Source organism: Emys orbicularis, chromosome 9 (genome assembly GCF_028017835.1).
Source record: "Emys orbicularis isolate rEmyOrb1 chromosome 9, rEmyOrb1.hap1, whole genome shotgun sequence".
In the NCBI taxonomy this organism is placed as follows: Eukaryota; Metazoa; Chordata; order Testudines; family Emydidae; genus Emys; species Emys orbicularis.
This window is the reverse complement of record NC_088691.1, coordinates 11854138-11878128: the sequence shown is the minus strand read 5'-3', so window position 1 is coordinate 11878128 and position 23991 is coordinate 11854138. Positions and strand designations below refer to the sequence as shown.

Genomic DNA, 23991 nt, shown 5'->3' with positions numbered 1-23991 from the left:
GACTGCTAAGCCAGGTGACTGACCTGCTGCAGCAGATGCTGCTTTGTTACCTTTGAATCTAAGCTCAAGCGTGTAACTGTTAGTCTTTTGCCATTGGTCTTCCCTTTTGGATTATTACCACTGTGAGCGGGTATATCCATCAGGACAAATAGCAGCAACAAAATCCTTCAGAGTCTGAACGTCAGGTTTTTTAACACGCCAGCAGGGAAAAAAGCAACTTTTTTGAGTCCTCATCAACAAAGGAGCCATCTCCTTATTGTAAAGATCCTTTGAGGCAAGCTCTGCTAATGTTACTGAGAGAAATTGTTGACTCGACTGCTGTGTAGCGTGCATTAAAGTGGGCTGGAAGAAAGGGGGGTGGGGGAGAAAACCTTGTATTTTTACAAAAATGATAAGCTGCAAATGTTGTTAAGTGGTAAACTGCTTAAAATGCATATTTCTAAGGCATGAATTACAATCTTTCACTGCAAAGCAGCACTGTTTTTATAAGGTATGTGTTGTTTGTAAAGAATTAGGACAGGAGGTGGTACCAATAGTAGGTGCTTTTTCTATGTTGCTTACACGGAGTAGAAACAAAACTAAGATTTCTGAACTTGGCTGTATATTGCAAAACAATGCTGAAATTCTGTTACTGTGAGAGGGAGGAAAGTTACCATGCCTCCTTGGCAACAGTTTTGTTCCTGGTCAGAATCAATGAATGTGTAAAACCATTTCTTCCTAATCTCAGGAATTAATGTAAATTGATCTCAACTGAAGGAATAATTAAAGAAATTGGATAATAATATATACAGCAAGTGAAATTAGGCAGCTTACTTTAGAATCTTAAACGTAGCTTGAGGTTATATAATTTTGATTTGTATATTATGGATTGAAGTGTGAAAAGCCTATATCGTTTCATGTATATTTCTAAGGCAGAGATGGATACTACTGCATGGATCTGTATATCTATGTTTACTAATTGTTTTCATTGCATATTTTCACTGTTGTTTTAAAAACAAAAAGCAGGTAACTTTTGATGTTCTAGGCAAGGGCTTGATTGATCAGGCAAACCTTTACTCACGTGAGTAAACAGTATGCAAGCAACCCCATTGAAGTCAATGCAAGTACTTGTGAAAAAGGCTGAGCAGCATCAAGCCATATGTTTTTAATTTCAGACTTCATTGTGGGTTAACAAGTATGGCGTATTTGCCAAGCAAGAGAAGTTAAAGGCTTATTGAATTTTTGTGGTGGGTGGGGAAACAAGTTATAAAAAGAGTTAGATGCAGGTTAAATTATATGCAGGAAGAAGGTGTTAAAGAAGTCTGCAAAATGTAGCGGACATGATATTAAATGGCTGTTATGCAAAAATAGGCACTTTTACAAATGTCATGCACTTTCTATTAATATTAGTCAAAAGGACCATACAGAAAGCCAATTACCAATTATATATCAATTCTGTACCTGCGTCTATAGTATAATTATCACACATATGTTTATACACAGAATGACCAGCATACATGTAAAATCTGTTTAAAACTAAAAGTTAGGGGTACAATCATTCATTTATTTTTTATTATCCTAAGAGATTCTTTTTAGTTGTTTGTTTGTTTTTGTTTGTTTGTTATAGATTTTTGAACAAAGAAAATGTAATGTCTATTTTTGTCATTCCTTTATACACCTGTGTTCTGGTCCAGAAAAAAATTGCCTTGACCTTCTGTGCCATGTGAGCTGTAGATAGTCGTGATTGATGGGTCAACCTTGCAGGGCAAAGCCGCCTCGAGGAAATCATCTTTCTGTAGGTGGCAAGGAGTTGTGCAGTTGCTCTAGTGGGAAGAGCTCATGAAACTCCAGGTGCTTGGAGGCTGCGGACCAGCTTCTGATCCCTCTCTCACCAGTTCTTAGTCCTGATCTGGAACACCCTTAATATTTAGTACTAAGTATTCAAGTGTAGGATTTGAAGCACGTGGGTGAGTGTTTGCAGGAGGTCAAGGGAGAGGATCTTGCTTCACACTGTGCTGAGTGAGTTTAGAATCTGGCCCTCTGTCTCTTTTGTGTCCCTTTCCTACCCCACTCATTGTGGAGATGGCCTGGCTAACAAAATATATAGAAACTTAGTTGGAGGCAAAACCCTTCTCCTCCCCATTGACTCTCTGCTGTGGGGTTCCCTACTCTAAGGTGACAAAGGAATAATAGCTGGGCTAACCACTCTACTTACAAGTGCTCTAGCAGAGTTAGGCAGGCAGGCATATCTGCACTTGGGAGCTTTGACCCCTTTAAAATTCTCTGTGGTGATGCAGAGAGTAACCCACACTCCTGGGTTAGGATACTGTGGGAGACTGCACACCCCCTGGTTTCTCTTGAATAAGCTCAATTGCCACATATAGATGAGTATTGGACTTAGCAGAGTTTTTGGCAAAGATCCAGGCAGTTGCAGAACCTACTCAACCACTGCCTAGAAGGAACTTCCCGTTGGAACCTTCAGTAACTTTTACAAGGGCCGGCAGCTAGAGAGGTGATTTTTGCCCTAGGGAGGGCCCCGTAATCCACACACACAAAACAACATGGCCAGACATTTTCATGAAAAAAAGTTCCCTGCTTCTTTTTTGGCGGGGGGGGGGGGGGGAGGCGGAGGGAATGTATATTGTATCCAAGATAAAACTGGCATTGATTTTGGGGGAAGTTTATCTGGATCGGGTTTGCTAATATTCATGTTTTTTAATTCATTTTCATTTCTTAAATTGGATTGTATGTGAAAACATCAGCATGACTTTAAAGATGATACAATCACATAGTTACCCCATTACGTCCTGACCTGCTCTCAGTAACTGACAGTCTTTTAGCGATCAGTATGATCTGAGTAATCCTCTGTCCCTCATGCACTCTTACTGGGCATATAAAATGTCTTTCTAAAATGAGTGAAGAAAAGCCAAACTACCAATCCAAGGGAATGGCTAACAAAAAGGTAGTGTGCCCCTGAAGCAAGTGAACTAAAAAGGCCCATTAGGGGTTTTTTTTTTCACCTACCTCAGCAGCACAGTCAGAACTGTGGCAGGATTGACCACAGTTCCAGACACATTGGTGACCTTTTAATAGTTTCAGCTGGGAATGGCAAATTCACTGTGGTGCTTCCACTAAAATCAATGGGTGTTACGTTTACAGATTGAAGGAAGAGCAGGACCCAATATTGTAATTGTTTGAAAAAGACAAGCACTTTAATGTTTTCTAGGAAGTTAGGGGTGAGCTCAGTCATATGGTACTAAAAATCACTTAAGGTTCACTCCATCTAACACAGTAATTGTTCAGTACTGGTAGATTGGCCATAACATACTGATCTTTTTAGTAGTTTGCCAGCATGGCAACTAAGAAATGGATATGTTTATTTACATTAATAAAAGAGCCTCCATCCAGTTGTACCTATACAAAATTCTTATATTTAATTGTAATTGTTATTTGAGTAAAAGAGTTTCTTAACAGAATTATTCCAATTTATTTCCAGAGAAGAAAGATATTTTGTCTTTTTGCTACAGTTATATCACCAAGAATGCAAAACATGTTTATGTGCCGGCACGTTGGCTTTTTATACAATGTACTGTATGCAGTAAAAGTACTGTAAGTAATGAGATATCAATAAACTTGTTTCACTTAAGAAAAAAAATCTGCTTTGGAGACATGGTGTTCCCTTTTCAATGAGCTCCAGGTTTACTGTAATGTTTAACCAGCATGGGATTTTCAAAAGTGCCTTCAGGATCACAAAGGCCAATCCCATCCTTAGGACTTACTAAAAGCAGAATCTCTGTAATTTACAGTAGTAACAGGGAATGCTGCAGTGAACTACTGGATTTTGCAAAAGACAGCCTTACCCTTTTGCAGGAAATGGGAATTGAGGGTGTGCAAAGATTGCAAAGTTCAGGAACCTAGTGAATGAAATGAAACTTTCCAAAGGTGGGACCCTAATTGAGAAGGCTGTGCCTTCAGTCGTCCGAGAATGTTGTGTCCCTTGGAACTGAGAGCTAAAAACCACTCAGTTGATGGAATGCAAGGAGAGGGTAGTCAAGTCCCAGACCATTTGGGGTTTAAATGTTATCCCAGCACCTTGAGGAAAACAGGAAGCCAGTGCACGGATGGTATGTACTTCCTAGGATGACTAGAGAGCAAGTGTGAAAATTCTGGACCCTTTTTTCTCCCCAGGGTGTGGAGGGTATAGGTGCGTATATAAGACAAAGCCCCTAATATTGGAACATCTGATCACCCTAGCACTCCCAGTGCCATGTGGATTTTAGCAGTTATAGGCAGCAGATCCAGTTCAGACACTATAAGCAGAGTCCATTTTAACAGAGTCTTTGCCAAACCAATAACCAAAACACATGTCTAAACAGAGGCACAAGAAACCAGCCTCCCACTGTCAATGCCACTAGGTAGAGATAGAAACAAGCGAAAGCTGGGAGAACAAGGAACATTGCAGTCAAAGAGGAGACCAGATTTCTAATCCCGGGATTGATTTATCCCAATGTATGATCCTTACCTTCAGAATTCTAAAGTTGAGGGCTGGGAATCCTGTTAACTTCTCTCTCTTTTTCCCCCACTACCCCATCCTCGTCCTTCTCCCAAAGGGATTTGTCGCTCCTCCCTTCTTTCCCAACCAGGCAAGGTCTGTCTTTCTGCTATCCTCCATTCGTGAGGTTCCCCACGGCTTCTGGGCTCTACACCCAACAGGCCCAGCCTGTGTTGAGAGCCACCCACCACTGTTGCTTTTGTGTGGCCAATTATATATGATGAGCCAGTTGCTGTGTTCGTAAGCCACATTCCAGGGCCCCGATCAAGACTTAGAAACTTCAGTTGGACTGTGCTGTAAGTACCAAGCAAAGCACACGTGTAAGAGGTCTTAAAAGTATACTTTTATTTTCTTCCAAAATACTATGTACACTCTGTTAAAGCTTGTCGAGATGCGACGGCTCCTATCCAATGGAGCTGCGCAGAGACATGTAATGCAAGACAACAATAAAATCTAACTGTCTTCATAAGACACTTCCTTTTTTCCATTACAAAATACTTTAACATTTATAAATTTATCTATATTTGACATCATATAAAATAAACTAATATTCATACTCAAGTCTAAGTTTTTACAGGGGATATAGTACAATATGTACAAGAACGTTTCACTGTGTTTGTCAAACCAGCCTGGTTATAACCGCCAGGCTTTAGCTTATAATGTACAAATATGCTAAAAGTGCAAGATTTGAATTAAAGCTGCCTGTGTTTTCAGAGGTCTGGAATTGTGTGGCCAAATGTGTATACACGTGTGTACTGGAAAGCCGGACAATGTTTATGACTTAGGGTGTCTCGCTCTGAGCCGGCGCCAATCTTTGGACACACTCTGTTGTGTTCCTACAGTTCAAAGGACAGGAATAAGCCCAGTCTCTACTGCTGGTAGAATGTGCATCCCATTGTAAGTGGACAAGCCCACCTGCTTACCGAAACCAGTTGACAATAGGCAATTCCAAACAGGTCACAAAAACACAGGCCATAGCTAACACAGAGGTAAACAAATCAACGGTAACCTGAATAGGATCGCTTTATTTGAGAGAGCTCAGGGCCAACGGCTGAGGTCTGGATTCAGTATTTACACAGGTTGGGCTCCTGTTGCGTCGACAGGAGATTGCCTGAGTAAGGACTGAACAGAAACTGAGTAAAACCTGAGTAAGGACCTCAACAGTGTGGTGCGCTCATGATTGTCTGAAAACTGGGAGGAGCTTTGAAGGCAGCAAGAAAGAATGCGCATTCATGAAAGCTGCCTCTTCACATGAGTCATAGTGACATGGCCAGTGTTAGCCAGGGCTTGTCAACATACATCAAGACTCTCTTAGCCAAATTGCACTAACAGGGGTGATAGACAGTGGAAAGAAGGGGTAGGTTTTTTTTTTCTCTTAATAAAGTGCATGTTTTTTGAAAGGCCAATCCAAAAAAGGGTCCCAAACTCTGCATTCTAGGGCCACCATTTAGCCTCTTTCCTTTCCCCACCCCAATCTCCCCAGCCACATATAGCGGCCATCCTCAAGGCCATATTGTCACAGCTCCCAGCCGTTCCCAACTGCAACGAGCTGGCAGAGGATGCCCATATTGCACATAGTAGCCATGTAAGTCTCAGCTGGACAATTATCCAGCGCTGTGTTCCATAAGCAACAATGAAAAGGCAACTGCATTGATTCGGCCTCAGAGAGCTCTATAAAACATGGGCTTGCTCTGCACTACAAAGTGCCTTAGTGGAGAGCCCAGTGCCAGCTGCTGGCCTCATTCACACTAGCCCCCACTGCCTGCAGCAGAGTTGAGACTGGTTTACACGGCCAAACCAGAGACAGCAGCCCAGCCGCACAAAGAGTGAGGATGAGAATTTTTGGGCCTTGTTTTTTTTTAACATTGGCTTTTGCATAAGCCCGTCGCCCATCTTTCTTCCCTGCCAGCTTACTTTGTTTTCCAGTTAAACTATTGGCTTTGGGGGCCAACCTAATAATGATGTAAAAAAGGGCAAACAGCTGTTGGAAGGGTTGCTCAGGCAGTGGGGCTGTCTCTGATGGAGCAGCATACGAGTGTGTGGCTGCTACTTGAGGCAACCTAGCCCAGGCCTTTAGGCACACCTTGCATTCACACTGGCTGCAGCACATGCTAGCGTCCCCCTCACCCAATGTGTTTCGGTACAAAAGCCTGTCTACACGGGCTAAAAAAACAAACAAGCCTCAAAAGAGCCGAGGCTGGTAGGGCGTTTATCGTGATGGTTTCAGTTACAAGGCTATAGTCACAGGGGTTCACCTGTGCTGCCACCACCTTAATTTTAGCAAGCGAGAGCATGTGAAAGCCCACAAGCAAGTGTTAAAATGGCCATACTGGGTCAGACCAAAGGTTAATCTAGCCCAGTCCTGTCTTCCGACAGTGGCCAGTGCAAGGTTCCCCAGAGGGAATGAGCAGAACAGGTAATCATCAAGTGATCCATCCCCTCTCGCCCATTCCCAGCTTCTGGCAAACGGAGGCTAGTGACATCATCCCTGCCCATCCTGGCTAATAGCCGTTGGTGGATCTATCTTTCATGAACTTATCTAGTGCTTTTTTGAATGTGATTAATCTGTATAATAACTAACTGGCCAGTTTCCTGTCACACTTTTTTGTCCATGTCTTGGCCCCATTGAAACACATTCCAAGTGCAGTACTGTACCAAAGTGGCCCGAAGTCAGCCAAGGCTACCGTAGCATTTTAACTAAAGTAGTGGCAGGTACTGAGCACAGAGCGGCGGTGGGGGGTTTAAACACAAGCTTGTTTAAAAAAAAAAAAAATTTCAACCCCAACCCCCTTTGGCAAATGTAAGACGAGTGCCACAACAGACGCTGTGGTAGTGCCTTCGCACAGCACCGCACAGCTATCGGCCACCCTGAGCTACAGGCTGACGACGCTCACTGGTGCTGAAGGGCACATCCTTGATGCTGGGCCTGTACAAGGGCCATGCCCCACACCGGTTTGTGAACTGGGGTGTGTGTATGTTTGTTCCTTGAGTGCTGCACCAGTGACTTTCAGCTGCAGCAAAACAGCCTGGGTGTCGAGCATGTATCTGAGGGTACGCCTGCACTGGGGCTGGCGGGGTCATGTCCAGCGCCTGTAGCTGTAGACTGCGTGTGCTAAAAACCGAACTGTAGCTGAGCCGTGTGAGTGACGAGTGTTTGGGTGCAGCTGGAATTTCATTGCGGGCAGCTAGCCCTCACGCTGCTTGGGCTACACTTAGTGCAATTAGCCCTAGCCTTGGATTAGGGGTTTGTGGGGCCAGAGCCGGGGGGGGCCTCCCCACCTCTTCTGCCTGCAGGCCAGCTAGTCCATTCCCCCGACAGGCAGGAGTGCCAGGCTGGTGGAGCAGGACGGGGTGCCCATTTTTCATGGGGGCCCTCTTAATTGGCCCACTAATCCACCACTGTGCACCTCTCCTCAAACTGGGTAGGACCCCTCCAGCCTCAGAGGAGCCGGACCCTGAATGCCAATGGTTCCTCCCTCCCCCGGCCCTTTTTATCAATCAAGAGTTGAACGAACAAACTGCTACTGTCACTGGAATCCCATTCCTTTCCAAAGACACATCCCTCATGAGTAAGGCTACAGTTAAGTCACGGGTATTTTTAGTAAAAGTCATGGCCAGGTCACGGCCAGTCAACAACCATTCATGGCCCGTGACCTGTCCATGACTTATATCTGTAATTAAATCTTGGAGGGGGGGGAGGCGCTGGGGAGGTGCTTGTGGCCAGCAGATAACAGTTGCTCCAGCCGGCTGGGGGCTGGTGTGGCTGTCCTGGCAGCCACCGGAGCAGCAGGCCCTGGAGCCAGCTGCTTGGGCAGTCCTGGGCTCAGCCACACTGGCCCCTGCAGAAGATACTGAGGTTACGGACTCCATGCCGTCTGTACCAGACACGGAGCCCTGCTGAGGCGTTTGCGAACGCGCCCAGCCAGCAAGCCATAAGGGTTCCTATGACCCAAAGCACTAATGCTAAGTGGCCGTAGCTATCTGCCTTTTCAGCCACATTTGCTGTAGCATGACACACCCCTGGAATGGATACACGGCGGCAACTCGCATACCAACCAGGCTCTTAGAGGCCCTAAGCAGGCCTCAAGCAAAACACACCCTATCTTCAGTGCGAGTGTTAGTTACGTACCACACGTTGCACAATTGCCTGTAGCCCCGAGTGCGAGTGTGTCGGCCAATGGCTCCCAAGAGGCACGTCCTGTTATACATGTGGGGCCATTTTTGGGCCACAGCATGGATCACCCAAGTGCATCCACGGGTACAATTGGTGCCCCTTGTATTTGCAGGTAAAACACAGCTACAAACAACACTTTGCTAAGTAGACATTTGAGGCCGTCATTGGGAAGGCGGTTGCTATTGCACATCATTTTTCCAGCCATGGTCCCTGACATTACAACACGCTTCAGTCACAAGGAATTGGCAGGGACAATCCCATTCCTATACCTCTGGCAGCTGAGGTGGGTAAACACACTCTAAACAGGAGCTCAGTGATGTTAAGGCCAACATTTTTTTTTTGTAGCAGAGGGGTAGCCGTGTTAGTCTGGTTCTGTAAAAAGCGACAAAGAGTCCTGTGGCACCTTATAGACTAACAGACGTATTGGAGCATGAGCTTTCGTGGGTGACGAAGTGCGTCTGACGCAGTGGGTATTCACCCACAAACGCTTATGCTCCAATACGTCTGTTAGTCTATAAGGTGCCACAGGCCTCTTTGTCGATTTTTTTTTTTTTTTTTTTTTGCTGGCTAATCTTTGGTACCCAACTTGCAAGCCCAACCGTCACCCTGGCTGCCTTGGCCAAAAACTGAGTTCCACTCACTGAGCCAGCCAATTCCAGCCTATGCATTTGCCCCAGGTCATATAGTGCAGCTAGGGGGTTAGACTTTGCCTCCTCGACCTCTCATTGTTAAGCTCCCTTCTTTTCTAGATACACCACCATGGCATAGTAGCATATTGTACACGGGGCTCCAACCAAGCTATGAAAACAGATAACACACGTCTCTTCTCCCCTGGTGACTGATGCTGGCTGTGCAGTGCTAGGGTGTGGCCTGATGGAACGGAGCTCTGCCCTAACACTATGTGCTGCTCTCCTCTTAGGGCACGTCTTCACTACCTGCCGGATCGGCGGGTAGCGATCGATCTATCGCGTCTAGTGTAGACGCGATAAAATCGATCCCCGATCGCTCTGCCGTCGACTCCGGAACTCCACTGCAGCGAGAGGCGGAAGCGGAATCGACGGGGGAGCAGCAGCGGTCGACTCGCCGCCGTCCTCACAGCCAGGTAAGTCGACCTAAAATACGCAACTTCAGCTACGCTATTTGCGTAGCTGAAGTTGCGTATCTTAGGTCGACCCCCGCCCGTAGTGTAGACCTAGCCTTAGTCACCCGAACGGTGACTTGAGTTTTAATGCTAAAATGTTTAGACCTAATTAATATGGTTCTCAATGCCCCACGCAAGGTGCAAACAAGTATTGCCTCCAGCAGCAGGGCACCCAGACTGCAGCCGGGGTGAGCCTGAGCCTGCCAATTGCTCCACACCCTTCTTAGGCAAAGCCAGGCACCCCGCTTCGAACATGCTCAGCCCCGGCTCTGCTCAGAGTCCATGGTCACAGTTTCGCAAGCAGGCGCCCAATAGCCGAGTGCAGGTGGAGCTCAAACACGCCCAGGCAGGCCTGGAAACGAACATGCACCTTTACATTCTTTGGAAATGGTTTTTAAAGTGGCCAAAGAAACATCATAACCCAGACGCTTGGCTGGACCGCAGCCGCCACCAGGGCAAAGTGGCTGAGGATGCCTTGGGAAAGCCTGCTGTGGCACAGGGCTGCTATACAGCATAGGGGTGTGACTGGGGGGGGAGGGGAGTGTGGGGCCCTATGCTCCGGTGAGCCCATGGTGCCTGAACAGTCTTTGGGAGCTGGTTTAAAATAAAGCATTCCCGCGTGAGCCCAGCTTTGATAGGTTTGGCAGCCCAATGGTGACTTACAGTCACCTTTTCCAAGCAGTGCTGAGCACAGCTCTACTGCTCACTATGATCCGGCCAGGGCCGGCTCCAGGGTTTTGGCCACCCCAAGCAGCCAAAAAAAAAGAAAAAAAGCCGCGATCTGCGGCGGCAATTCGGCGGGAGGTCCTTCGCTCCGAGCGGGCGTGAGGGACCGTCCGTCGAATTGCCACCGAACAGCTGGACGTGCCGCTCCTCTCCGGAGAGGCCGCCCCAAGCACCTGCTTGCCAGGCTGGTGCCTGGAGCCAGCCCTGGATCCAGTTTGACCTCACCATGCGTTCAGCCTCATCTGTTTCATCTCAACTACTAGAGGCTGGCACCCCGAGCGCATGCTGACGGAGGGGTCCCAAAGGGACTAGACAGAGCAGATTGATTAGGTTAGATCGAGGTTAGACAATAACCTTTCCCTAAACTCTATTCCGAGGGCCAGCCACAATGTTCTGACTTTGCCATTGCTTTTTTTTTTTTTTTTGCTTTAAGGAAGTATCCAAGCATTGTCTCAGAAAGCTGGTATTAATGGCATAAATTGTCTTCAGCGTTTGGGATCGAGCATGGCCCAAATCTAACACTCAGTTACTAAAAAAAAACCATCTAAAAATTAAATATTCATTTTCCTTTGGAAAGACACAAACAGTAGGGCCACTTTACTATACACCCACTGAGGAATAGACATTTTGTCAGTTCATAAATATAAACATATAGTTAAAAAGTGACAATTTACAAAAATACAATTTATTGCTAACCCTATAGGCTTGGAATATCACCTGGGTCATTGTTAGTATAAATTTCAGCTTTGCCAAATTGAAACATGAACTAGCAAAACCACAAAGTTTGCCTTCATCTGATTTTCAGGTGTAAAGAACCATGTACTGCAAGGTCCCGTGGAAAATGTAAGGACTCCTTGCCGGTACACCCTGAAAAATACTTGGCTACAGGGAATAAAAACATATAAATTTATCTGCACACGTATCTTATTAATGGTGACGTGAGTTGGTATAACAACAGTATGAAATTTAGGCAAGAGTGGTGTTACAGAAATTAGCAGCATTATCCAATCATCTGAAAAAAAAACAAATTCTGGGCTTGAGGTATAGGAAAAAAGGAAAACAAAATCCACAATGAACCTACTACAACAAAGCGAATTATGTACACGATAATTAAATGGGATCCTGCTGATTCTGACAGTTTTCCGTGTTCCAAACACTGGTCTTAAATTCACAGTGAATTTCAGCAACATTTAAAAGGAGCATCCGTGTCCTGAATTGAAAATATTTTCTCAGTTGCAAAGTGATCTTTGCACTGACCTGATTAATAACGTGCCTGCAGCTAGAAATCCATATTGCAGTCCAAAGGAATTGTCCTGCTGTGCTGTGTATGGCTTAGTGACCAATAACAGCCACATATGACTTCAGAGATCATTTTCCTACCTAAGTCAACCATTTTTGATCAACAAGTCTCTAACCGCCTTTGCAGATTAGCGTTGGCAGGCAAGAGCACCACAACCAGTTCCTACTATCCTGATTTTAGCCTCCAAATACTTTTAGCACTTAATAGACCCTCTTGACAGGATGTATGTGAACGGGAGTTCTAGCGGTTCACAGTTAAACTGTGTTTAGTCGAACGGTCCTGGTGCTTAATGAATCCAGACTTTGCATTGATCCTGTCACTGTGCAGCATCAAGGACTGAATACATAAAAATGGTAATCGACAAGGTACCCATCTGGTGATCCTGCTCTCCTGCTGGGCCCTTCCTCCACGCTGCCATGTTTCCCTCTGGGCTAACCCTCACCCCTCTGGCACATGAGGAGGGCCTCCTCGCCTCGAATTTCGCCATCCTTCCCCTGACTCCTGCTCAGCACAGCAGCTGCGACTCGTCACCTTCTCCTCAGGCCCTGGCTTTCAGGGCAGCTGCATTTCAGGCAGGTCCTGTAAGTTGCAGGACTGACCCTGCGGATGGTGGCTTTGTTGCTGTGGATGGAGGAAGTAGCCCATGGTATTCTGCTGCGGTATATGAGATGGCTGGAAAATACGCTGATTTTGACTCCCCTGGACCGGCTCTGGGGCTTGCATCTGTAGAAAGGAAATGCGATACAATCAGACGGGTTTCCCAGCAAACGCAGATTCTCCTTGTGCCCTGATCTAGCTTCTTCTGGCTGTTCAATGCAGTGCTCTGGAAAGGGTGGGTCTGATTCTGGAAGCGGCTATCAAAGGAACATACAGAGTCTGGGGGCAAAATACAGGGCCTCAAGTTTCAATTACCCCGAGTGCCTCAAGTTTCAACATAATTTTCTGGGCACTCAGTTTGGATGCCAAAGTTATTTGCACTCCTTAAACCGCAGACAATCAAGTACCCAACCCGTGGGGCTAGTCTTACTATTGCCAAATCCACAGGGAAGCATACGGGAAGGCTCCAGTCTGGGTGAGTGCAACTGTCAATGGCTACTACTGAAGTCTAGAAGCCTCCACAGCCCCTGCACCCTCCTCCTCCTGCGAGGAGTGATGGCTGGGAAATCCGCATAGCAACAGCGCCAGAAGCCTGCTCCCATCCCCCCTGTATACGGTGGCTCAGCTGGGTTCCATGGGGCATAGGCCTTGACCAGCCATGCTGCCTGGCTGCAGTAGGCCTCTGCAGCATAGCCAGACCATGGCACGTTCCTGGTGGTGTTGAAGTTCGATCTCACAATGGACAGAAATTCTCATCTTTGCAAGGAAATACGCAGTCCTGCAGCGTGACACACGAATGGGTCATGGACAATAAAGGTGGGCCGTGAGCGGCAATGCAACCAAAAGGACTGAGTGTGAGGCAGCTGTTGACTTACTGTGACTTTGGACATGTCACTTGACTTCTCACGCTCTCAGTTTTGCTGTTTTTTACAAAATGGGGCTGAAAGCACCTACCCTTACACAAGTGCTATGAGGCTGAATGTAAAACATTGTCTCTGTGCCGGTGCTGAATGTGTCTTAGTCCACATCCTGATGGGATTATTATGTAATCCCTTCTTTTTCAACCAGCCCTGCAGCATAACTTGTTCCACCTGTAGCTGATCTCTTCCCATTACTTTGCTACATACCTCCAGACATATGAACCATTAAACTTACAGCTTTTGTAAACCCACTCCGTTTTTGAGAGAATGAAAACTATTTTCAATGATTAATTAGCCTCAGTGATTCCTTCCATGAACTGTTTTATCAAACGGGCATGATCCTTGTTCTTGAAAATCAAATCTGTCTTTGTGAAAGGTTTGCTCGGTGGCCCAATTAATTATTTGAATAAAGAGCAGCGTGTGGCTGGTTTAAAAAAACAACACCACAGTCTGCTAGGGTGACCAGACAGCAAATGTGAAAAATCGGGACAGGGGATGGGGGGTAATAGGAGCCTATATAAGAAAAAGACCCAAAAATCAGGACTGTCCCTATAAAATTGGGACATCTGGTCACCCTACAGTCTGCTCGGATACTACAGGCACATGGGGCCAGATTTTCAAAAGTGCTTTGGACCCAGCAACTCCCAATGCTTAACATTCCCGGCCAGATTTTCCAGAAAGCTCCATGTACTGGGTGCTGAGCTGCATTTGAAAATCTGGCCACTTATTTTCTAGGGGGGAGGGATAGCTCAGTGGTTTGAGCATTGGCCTGCTAAACCCAGGGTTGTAAGTTCAATCCTTGAGGGGGCCACTTAGGTATCTGGGGCAAAAATCTGTCTGGGGATTGGTCTAGCTTTGAGCAGGGGGTGGGACTAGATGACCTCCTGAGGTCCCTTCCAACCTTGATATTCTATGATTCTATTCTCTTCTAAATGAGAGTTAAGTTCTTCTGAAAACATGGTCTCAACTGTGTTGACAATTCCAGTGATATAGGGCAGGCTGTAGGTGTGTATAGGTACAATGGGGATGGGGGTCATGTAAGATAAGACAGACGTATTCAAGTCACGTAAGAGCCATTCCTTCTAAACTGTCTGATTGACATTTACAAACCCCGCCCAAGTATACTACCTGCAGGTAGAGATGCTGCTGTTGAACCTGTTGTTCGGGTGGCCATTGGTGGAGATGAACTGGAGGTTGCGTCTGGTGGGAAGTGAAGTTGGCCTGTGGAATCATGACCGAAGGGGTAAATACAGGAGAAGGGGCAGGAGCCCTGACTGTGCTACATGTAATTGGCTGCATCTGTAATGGGGGAGGCAGCATCTGCTGTTCTGGAACAAAACTGTAGACAGAAGGAAAATAAAACACTAATAGAAGGTAAACAATGAATCAGCATGAGAATAAACGCCGGAGAACTACGCTGATTAAAACAAAGCAAAATGCAGTTCGCTAAACCAAATGCAGTCTGGAAAAACAACCCGGAAAATGTACCAGACTAGCCGCAAAAATCTCCCATCAAGGGCGGCGGGTAGCATAGGCTGTGCCTCCCCAAACAGCCTGGAACGGCCCCGCTCATGCTCTGCCCCCAGGCCCCCTCCTGCAGTTCTCTGCCATGGCACTGGGCCCGTGCTGCCCAGCCGACACTTGGATGCACCACAGGAGCTGGGGGAGTGGGAGGACCTCAGGCACAAGGGGAGGGGCAGGGGCTAGCCTCCCTCAATGGCTGGGTCACCAGCTGCCCATGTCTCCCACGTCCTTTATCAGTACAATGAAGTGGAATTCATACTGGAACTCCACATGTGAGAACAAGAGTATCTGATTTGGAGAAGCTGATGGTTCTGCTGTATGGTTGCAACCCCACCGAAACCACGAGTCTTGTGACTTGGCCAGTTTAAATAAGAGATTCATCGATTCACAGATTCCAAGGCCAGAAGGGACCATTGTGATCATCTAGTCTGATCTCCTGTATAGCACAGACCAGAGAACTGCCCCAAAATAATTCCCAGAGCAGATCTATTAGGAAAACAGCCAATCTAGATATTAAAATTGTCAGTGATGGAGAATCCACCATGACCCTTGGTAAATTGTTCCAACGGTTAATTACTCTCACCATTAAAAGTTTACACTTCTTTCCAGTCTGAATTTGTCTAGATTCAACTTCCAGCCATTGGATTGTGTTATACCTGTCTCCGCTAGACTGAAGAGCCCGTTATTAAATATTTTCCCCCACGTAGATACATACAGACTGCAATCAAGTCACCCCTTAACCTTTTCTTTGTTAAGCTAAATAGATGCAGCTCTTTGATCAATGAAACAACGACATCCATCGATGTACTTCGATTTAAAGCTCTCTGGGGCAGGGACCAATACTTTGTTGTATGTTAGTACAGTGCCTAGCACAATAGGGGTGGCATCTCTGGGTGCTACTGAAACAACAACAATAGAAATAAGGTGATTAGTACTAAACTTCTGCGCCAGCACAACCCTGAAAGGTTTGCAGCTGTGTTAAGATGAACGGGTTAGAGCATAAGAACACAGCACAGCGTTTACCTATGCCAATGGGCAACAGCGCAGTAACAATGCTTTTCTTTTTCTAGTACAGTCAGTGTGGAGCTGGACAGGGAATGTATTTTATTTCCCGTGAACATTTCTCAACAAACATTTTTTCATTTCTGTCAAAAACTTTGAATTTTGGTGAAAAACCAGAACCGGAACATTGTCGGTTTTCTGAAACTGAACGCAGCAAATGGTTGCCAACCCCCCCCCCCAAAAATGTCAGATTTTAGTTTTCAATAAAAGCCTGAAAAATCTGGATGAGACCTGAAATTTACTTGGAAAATTATCTATTTCATTGAAGGGATGTTTTTCATTTAAAAAAACAACCCGACTTCATTTTTTTTCCAACCAGCTCTAGTTACTTATCTCTTTACCACTGATTTTTTTTTCTTTTTTGGTAACCAATGTTTTTGATCATTTTCATGACCCCGAAAAGAACCCCAATAAGATCTTGCACGTGGACAAAGCCGCTGAAGAGAAAGCTCACTGCTGAGATAGTGTACAGTAGTAAAAGGGCAGACTTACTTTGCTTGCTGTCTGCCAGCACTGTTTTGTGATGACTGATTACTGCCATTAGCACTGGGCATCAAGGCTTGGACCGGCTGATCTAACAACATTCTACGCAAGAATGAAAACATGGCACAGTCAGAAAAGGTATTTGTTTTTTCCTATGCTCAGATTCTTCACAGTCAATCTCTAGTACCCTACCCCCCGTGAAAGCTCTCAACTCTTCTCTAACTCATTCCATCCAAGATTATGGACCTGAATGCTTATGTGCACATAATGTAAGATCACAATTTTATCATCTGCTCTAAAGAGACCACAGCTCTGAGTTGAAACGTCTAAGCCTTTCAGATCACAAATGTTTAATTGATCTTGTTAACATTATAATGTCCCACCCTCGTGCAAATTAAGGATCCGGTTCTTTCATTTGCTTTGGACACGAACACACATTTAGCCGGCATCTGCCCACAGAAGAGTTCCAGGTGCCTCACAACACATACCAAAAGTTAAAGTGTTTGCATGTTAGTTTAGAGAGCCGGGTTGGGTGGTGATGGGGCTGTGTCTGTAAAGTGCATAGCACACAACAATTGATAACAATATTCGGGCCAAATTCCACCCTGGATTACATGGGAATTTGACCTTAACATGTTTAATGATCTAAAACCTCTTTTAGACAGAAAGGCCTCCGGGCAACTTTTTTATAAAGGGCCTGATCCTGCAAGCACCTTTGAAAGGGCCTGATCCTGAGAGCCCTTTATATAACCAATGTCTGCTGAGACTTCATGGGAGTTCTGCACATGGACGGCTAGCAGGACTGCACTGAAAAGGGCTATTTCCAGGGCATCCATCCTGGCAGGAGAACGGATATTCTGGCGTTCCTGGGCAACTAAGAGAAAACTATGGGAAGCACTAGTTTTGCCTCTTTCTTCCCCGAAACCAAAAGCTCAGCTCCCCCTGACCGAAGCAAGGCAAATAGTACATCCCGTGCTTAAAAACCTGTTAAGTTATATGGGAGGCATATGCATGGAGGCATTAGTAAAGCTTTAGTAAAGCATAGCTCCTGACGTGTAGAATGAAAGCCAAGACACCACTGCTGCCCAGTCTAGTGCACAATGATATGTTCCTCCCACTCAGACCTCATCAAGAGCCAGCACTGATTGCATTCCTACCTTAGACTCCTATCTTGGCTGTAGTCAGACGGTTGTTGCCTTTCACTCATTTCCGTCGGCATCTGAGCAGAGACAGTGATGGGATGAGTTTGGGAAAACACCATGGGGCTGTTGTAGAGGGGCATCGAAATGCTTGTCTGCGCTGGCAGACAGGTTTGCTGTGCCTGGCTGCCTCTCATTAAGTGCTGCTGCTGCTGCTGTACCTGAGACATAAAAAATTGTCCCCATTAGATGCATCAACTCCATGGTAGAGACCATCTACCTTTAACGTGCAGTTAGAAGGCAGTCTATGTGACAATGGCACTTTCTGCTCCCTGAATACAGCAGATCTGTCGAGTGCAAATAGCATTTCTGCAGTGGGTATCCCTCAGTGGCCATTGTGCAGGTGCTGGGAGACTTTGCTATAAAAATAAGTTGTCTTTTCAAAATCAGAATATAACAGAAGGGGGAAAGCAGCACAGATATGATGGAAGGAAAGAGCTTATAGTGGGAGAAGGTGACTGAAAAATCTGGAGTCCTCACTAACGGATTCTTGTACTTCCTCTACGAATAAGCCTTCTTCTCTGAGTTATAGCAGTGTAACTCCCACTGATTACACCTGAGCTATTCCAGATAGACTCTGGTCTAACTAACAGCAGAACTGGAATCATAGGACCAAAAAGATCTCTGGTGTGACTCCACTAACTTCAACAGAATTCCACCAGGAATGATTTTGGTTCTCTTACGTCTAACACCGTTAGGCCATTAAATCTCTAAATACTACAGCAAAGTGACATCATCTACATTTATCACGTGAAACAAAGTAACGTCTTAAAGCTGATTAAGTGACGCACGTCCCACCCACTACAGCATGAAACCTAGACTCAGGAGGCACGAGGAGAATTGTGCTCATTAGCGGGGGGGTAAAGTGGAGGGAGCCACAGGGCCCGGGCATCAGCGTCAAACTTGGTGCAACTCCAGCCAAGTCAGGTGGAGTTGCCCTAGGGATGGATCTGTCCCTAAACGAGCTGACGTGCAATAATTACAAGAGCCATTTATAAAGAACATTCAATTGCTATTGAAGAAAACCAAGAAGTTAGCAACCTGTGAGGAAGTGACACAAGGTTCCCTGAGGAATTGATGTGGTGACGGTAAGTGTGGGGCACTATAGTGTTTGGATCCCATAAGGCCTTGCTGCTGAGACTTCTTGGCTGTGGTCTGCCTGGTTGCCCCAGGCTGCTGTGGTTGGGATGGCCTTCTTGTGCTCTGTTGTTGTACGTTGTTAAAGACTAAGGGCATAGGTTGTTGCATCAACATCTGTAAGAAAGAGATACATGAGCTGGTACAGCAGTTTCTGCATTTAATTTTTTAATGAATCTACCTGACTGTGCTACAGTAAGCTCTCATGCAACGTACAATATTGCTGGTGCAAAAGACAGTGTTCCCAAGATCTATTAAATCGATACATTAACATAAATTGTGCTGGATTCCCTATATCCAATAAAACCAGGTCCTTTGCCATGGCTTAGCAACGTGGTATTGAAATACAGACAGTTTCACCTCTAGTTCACTAGCTCTAACGAAGCTTAATCAAATCAAAACTGAAAGTCACTGGAATCTGATGGCTTTTGCAAAACAACTGGAACCTGCAGTCCAGATGTTGGGCTGTGCGTGCCTAGATCACAAACCTCACCACAGGGGGGTCAGCCTCAACAGAGAAGAAGGACTAAAGGAACACGGATACTTATCTAAACCACCATCTCTAGTTGCTGAGCCTGTATTCTTTACTCATGCAACATTCCCAAATAAACATTGCAAATAGTCTGTGACCATTCAGAGCCAGTGAATAGCATGATACAGAATTCTTTCATTTCACCCAGAAATGCTCGTATCAAAGCTAAAACCTAGTCTCTTGTTTTATGGAATTGTATGGCAGCTAAGGATACAGGGGATGGTGCAACGCTGTGAATTGCTTTGTTCAAGTTACTGCAGGATGAGTCTGTGCAAAGGATACTTTTATTGCAACTTGTGGCTATTTTATGCAGTGGCCAATATGGAACACAAATACGGTATTTTCTCAAACAGCAAAGCATATGTTATCTTCCATAATAGCATCACCGTCTACTGTAGCGCTTCATACTGTAATGAGCCACTAGGGGGAGCTACAAGGTAATTTTATTCCAGACACTTTAAGAGACAGACATTCCGATTAAATAACGAATTAATAAAAAGTAACTCTGGGAGTAAGGTTGTAAGTTCCCCACCCCTGACTTGAAGAGCTCAGTGATGGAGTTTCCTCTGTGAAAGCTTCTAATTGGAATAAAGCTAGTCACTTGCTGACCTTTAACAGCATATGAATTGATTTATTTTGGAGGAAACCTGCCTGAGGTCTTTATAATGGCTAGAACCTACTGGTACCAACTACAGTAATTATTGGAATAGCCACTAGATGGTGCTTAATCTTTAGCCATAAATGCACTATCTATCTGTGGTACTTAAGTGACATACAACAGTTGAAGGGAGCATTGAACAACAACGTTCCAACAGTCTCACTTGTTCCCCGGGCATGTTGGGCTGTGTGGGTTGTTGCTTTAATCTTCTCCCTTCCTTCTTTCTCTCTACTCCTTCCCCTCTGCAATGCTATATGCCAATTCCTGGCAAACTGGCCCTGTATATTTCACATTAGGGTATAGAACAATCACACCCAGTGAGAGAGTGTTTTCAGAATGCTCAGGACTCGATTGTACTGTGTTAGCTGGGCCACAGTGTCTCCAACTCATACACTGTGTCAGTCAACATACATAAAGCAGCTGCAGCAGAATCATAAAATACAATAAGATAGTGAACTGTGAATAACAGAAAATCAAATGTTCGCTTGTGCCCACGTAGTTAGGTGGAATCCATGACCACCCCAATCCTATTAACCCTGTCACTTTTAGCTGGAAATCTGCTACTGAGCTTCTGCAGTCTTACCCGATCATTCCAACTCCAAGCTCTTCTGAGTAGGTGACTTTTTATTAGACATAAACTTTGGGAATTTTTTGATTGGGCACAATTACCAATTTGATATTTAAACAACAGGGAAGCAAGAACCTCCAGCCCTGCTGCTACAAACACTGAACCGCCCTTGCTTTCAGGAATGATCACAGTTCAACAGTTCAAGGGCTTAGGAATACATTGCCGACGCTGTTCATTTCTCATTTTTTTCCTTGTGGCAGGAGAGAAAATGCCCCACTGGCAGAGGTGAAAGTAAGCCGGTACGCCCCGGTACAGTGTACCGGCAAGAGCCGGTTTGCCGTACCGGGGTGGCCCGGCTTCCCCAGGGGGCAATTTAAAGGGCCTGGGGCTCCCAGCAGGGGCTGGAGCCCCAGGCCCTTTAAATTGCCACCAGAGCCCCACTGCTGGAGCCCTGGGGTAGGGCTGCGGGGCTCTAGGGGCTATTTAAAAAGTCCGGGGCTTCAGCTGCTTCTACTGCCCTGGGCCCTTTAAATAGCTGCCGGAGACCCACCGCCGCTACCCCAGGGCTCTGGGGGCTATTTAAAGGGCCGGGGCGGTAGAAGCAGGGGAGCCCCGGGTCCTTTAAATAGCCCTCGGAGCCCCAGGCTGCTGCTGCTACCCCGGTGGGGGCGGGGCACTTACCTTACAGGGTGGGCTGGGGCTGGCTCTGACTCCCACAGCCACGCCCCTTCTGCTCTAGGCCCCGCCCCTTCCGGGGGCCTTCCGGGGGCCAGAGCTGGCCCCGGCGTACCGGTAAGTCACTGGCCTTACTTTCACCCCTGCCCACTGGGCTCTTTTCCTATCCGTCTGGACCCTCCTGACGGTTAAGATAAAATCAAATGATACTTTGGGCCCAGGGAATCAGACATGGAGAGCGGGGGACACTGGAACAGATTCACAGACCTGCAGATTGGAATCTTGCACTAGTTGGAGCTGCTCTTTGATAACATGGAGCTCTTCTTGCTGTGTCTTGATGTCAGCTTGCAGTATGCGCGTCCTCTCCTCCAGCTGTTCCTTTAGTTGATGCATCATCCCTAACTGGGCTGGGAAGTGGTACACTGGCTGCGGAGAACAGAAAACACCTCACAGTTAGCACCTAGCTGGATGAACTAATATTGCTGCTGACTGCAGAAAAGCGAATGCTCTCCTGCAGGACAGACGGCGTCTCAAAATATGGGGAGCTGCCCCCCTGGAAAAGATGACTATATTGAAAAATTACACATTGGACACTTGCAAGTCGATGCACCACTGCGTTACTAGAATCTCACGCCGGTGTACCACCACCGAGCATAGATATGGAGTCACCCAGTGGTGAATCAGATTTTGGTTATCTTTCTATAATTGTACTGGAAAGGTCAGGTGAATTAGGAAGCTGTCTACTCTTCCTATCAAACGTTGCAGCCCTAGTGACGTTTTATTGGTTATCATTACTTTGCTCCATTTCTTCCTTGCAAAAGAGAATGGATAAATGGCAGGAGCTTGCGATGAGCCTTACAATGGAAGGCACTTGACTCTAAAAATGATTCTGAATGGGCTACAGGCCCGATGCAGCTCCCGGAAAAGTCAGTGGAAAACCTGAGCCCAAAGTAAGAGCTCAGTCATGAATCACCTTATACACGTGGAAGGAGTAAGGGGCTGTGAGGTGCCCCCTGACGCCCCTGTGCAGCTACCCACATCAGCAGCCTGTGTGCAGGGTCAAGAGCTGATGAGCCGTTCCTCCCTCTAGAGCAGTGGTTCTCAAACTAGGGCCGCCGCTTGTTCAGGGAAAGCCCCTGGCGGGCCGGGCCGGTTTGTTTACCTGCCGCGTCCGCAGGTTCAGCCAATCGCGGCTCCCACTGGCCACGGTTCGCCGCTCTAGGCCAATGGGGGCTGCGGGAAGGGCGACCAGTATGGTCCTCGGCCCGCGCCGCTTCCCGGAGCTCCCATTGGCCTGGAGCGGCAAACTGCAGCCAATGGGAGCCGCGATCGGCCGAACCTGCGGACGCTGCAGGTACACAAACCAGCTCGGCCCACCAGGAGCTTTCCCTGAACAAGCGGCGGCCCAACTTTGAGAACCACTGGTCTAGAGCAAAGGTGGAAACAGGGCCCGGATTGTGACTTTCTGAGCCACAATTTGGTCCCTGGGCTGCTCCTGGCGCAGTGCAAGTACACAATGCCCCTTACTCAGGGGAATGCCAGGATCTAGTCCTGAGTGAACAAGAGAAAAAGAAGGGATGCAAACAGCTGAACTAGGAGCATGTCAAATTCTTGTTTCTGACCCAAGTAGCTTGCTAAGCTAACGCTAGTATCATTCATATCACAGAGTGCTCAGGAACCATCATCGGCGGGGCCTGCCTGCGTATGCTTCTCCGATGGGCCGCTCGACGGCGTCGGCACAGACCCAGTTAAAATAACCTGGGAGAACGCTGTTGCTGGAACCAGAACAAAGGTCTCCAGCTCTCAAACCTGGTGCATCCAGCAATGAGGAAAAGCGCTGCTAACTCAAGCCTTAGCTGAGTCTCTTGGGCAATGATTTCAGACCTCTCCTTATGCTACAATAATGTTACAATCCGCTGGCCATGCAAGGGCTAACGTGATCGTAACAAAACCAAACCACGTACCATCACAGCTTGCTGCGAGGGAATTGTTGGCTGGGCCACATGGTGCTGAGTGAGATGTTCAGCGGATGCCTGAGGAGTTACTATTGCCTGGGGAAGAGAACAATGGTTTGGTTTAGACCACAGCGCACCTGACGTGAGGGCCAAGAGAGTTACCGAGTGCCAGAAGCAAATGTGTTACCCCAAGGGGCTCCCGCTCTCCAAGCATCAGCGCTGGCCAGATACAAGGGAAGACATTCTCACGTGGCCTGTGGACACGCCCATTCTACCTTGCTGAATTCCTCGCATTTCCGAGACCTTTTATTTCCTTAGTGTGCCACACATTTACCGTCGGAGAGACGGCTCCACGTGGGGCTGGAATAAGTGACCGACTGGCAGTTTTACCAATTGAAACAGGTGCCGGCCATTCCCTTGGGGACAGAGCGAGCCCTTGGTAACTCTACTGGAGGCAGCACAGCTGGAAGGATGAATCTGGCCTCTTCCACTTACCGCCGCTAATTGCAAATCTTTATTTGAAAACTCCCTTTCCAGGTGAAACTCTCTTCACCCACACAAACCCTGAGAAAACTGGGCTTCGCCTGGGTCCGGGCAAGCAAAAGTCAACCCCAGGCACTACGAGGCCTGCACTGCCCCCTCCTCCGGGTACTCAGCCAGTCTATGGCCTGGGATAGCAGGCACGTTTCCCCCACCACACTGGCCTGAGGTACTGTAGCTACCTGAGCGACACAAGCATGGATGCTGTTGCCTATGTGGAGGTGTAGTGCAGACTGCTCTGCCGTGCTCCACAACGCCGTGTTGCTGCT

The 23991-nt window shown here is 46.8% G+C and overlaps 1 protein-coding gene across 1 annotated transcript in view; it reads right to left on the bottom strand.

Annotated features, from left to right (window-relative positions):
- Nucleotides 1-23991, bottom strand: part of PASD1 (PAS domain containing repressor 1) — a 63545-nt gene that overhangs the window by 4694 nt on the left and 34860 nt on the right. The window contains exons 14-19 of the mRNA XM_065411187.1: nucleotides 23192-23278; nucleotides 21495-21653; nucleotides 18699-18911; nucleotides 17616-17818; nucleotides 16468-16560; nucleotides 14518-14728 (exon numbers count right to left, since the gene is read on the bottom strand). Coding sequence (XP_065267259.1) covers nucleotides 14518-14728; nucleotides 16468-16560; nucleotides 17616-17818; nucleotides 18699-18911; nucleotides 21495-21653; nucleotides 23192-23278 — 966 coding nt within the window. The remainder of the gene's footprint in view (nucleotides 1-14517; nucleotides 14729-16467; nucleotides 16561-17615; nucleotides 17819-18698; nucleotides 18912-21494; nucleotides 21654-23191; nucleotides 23279-23991) is intronic.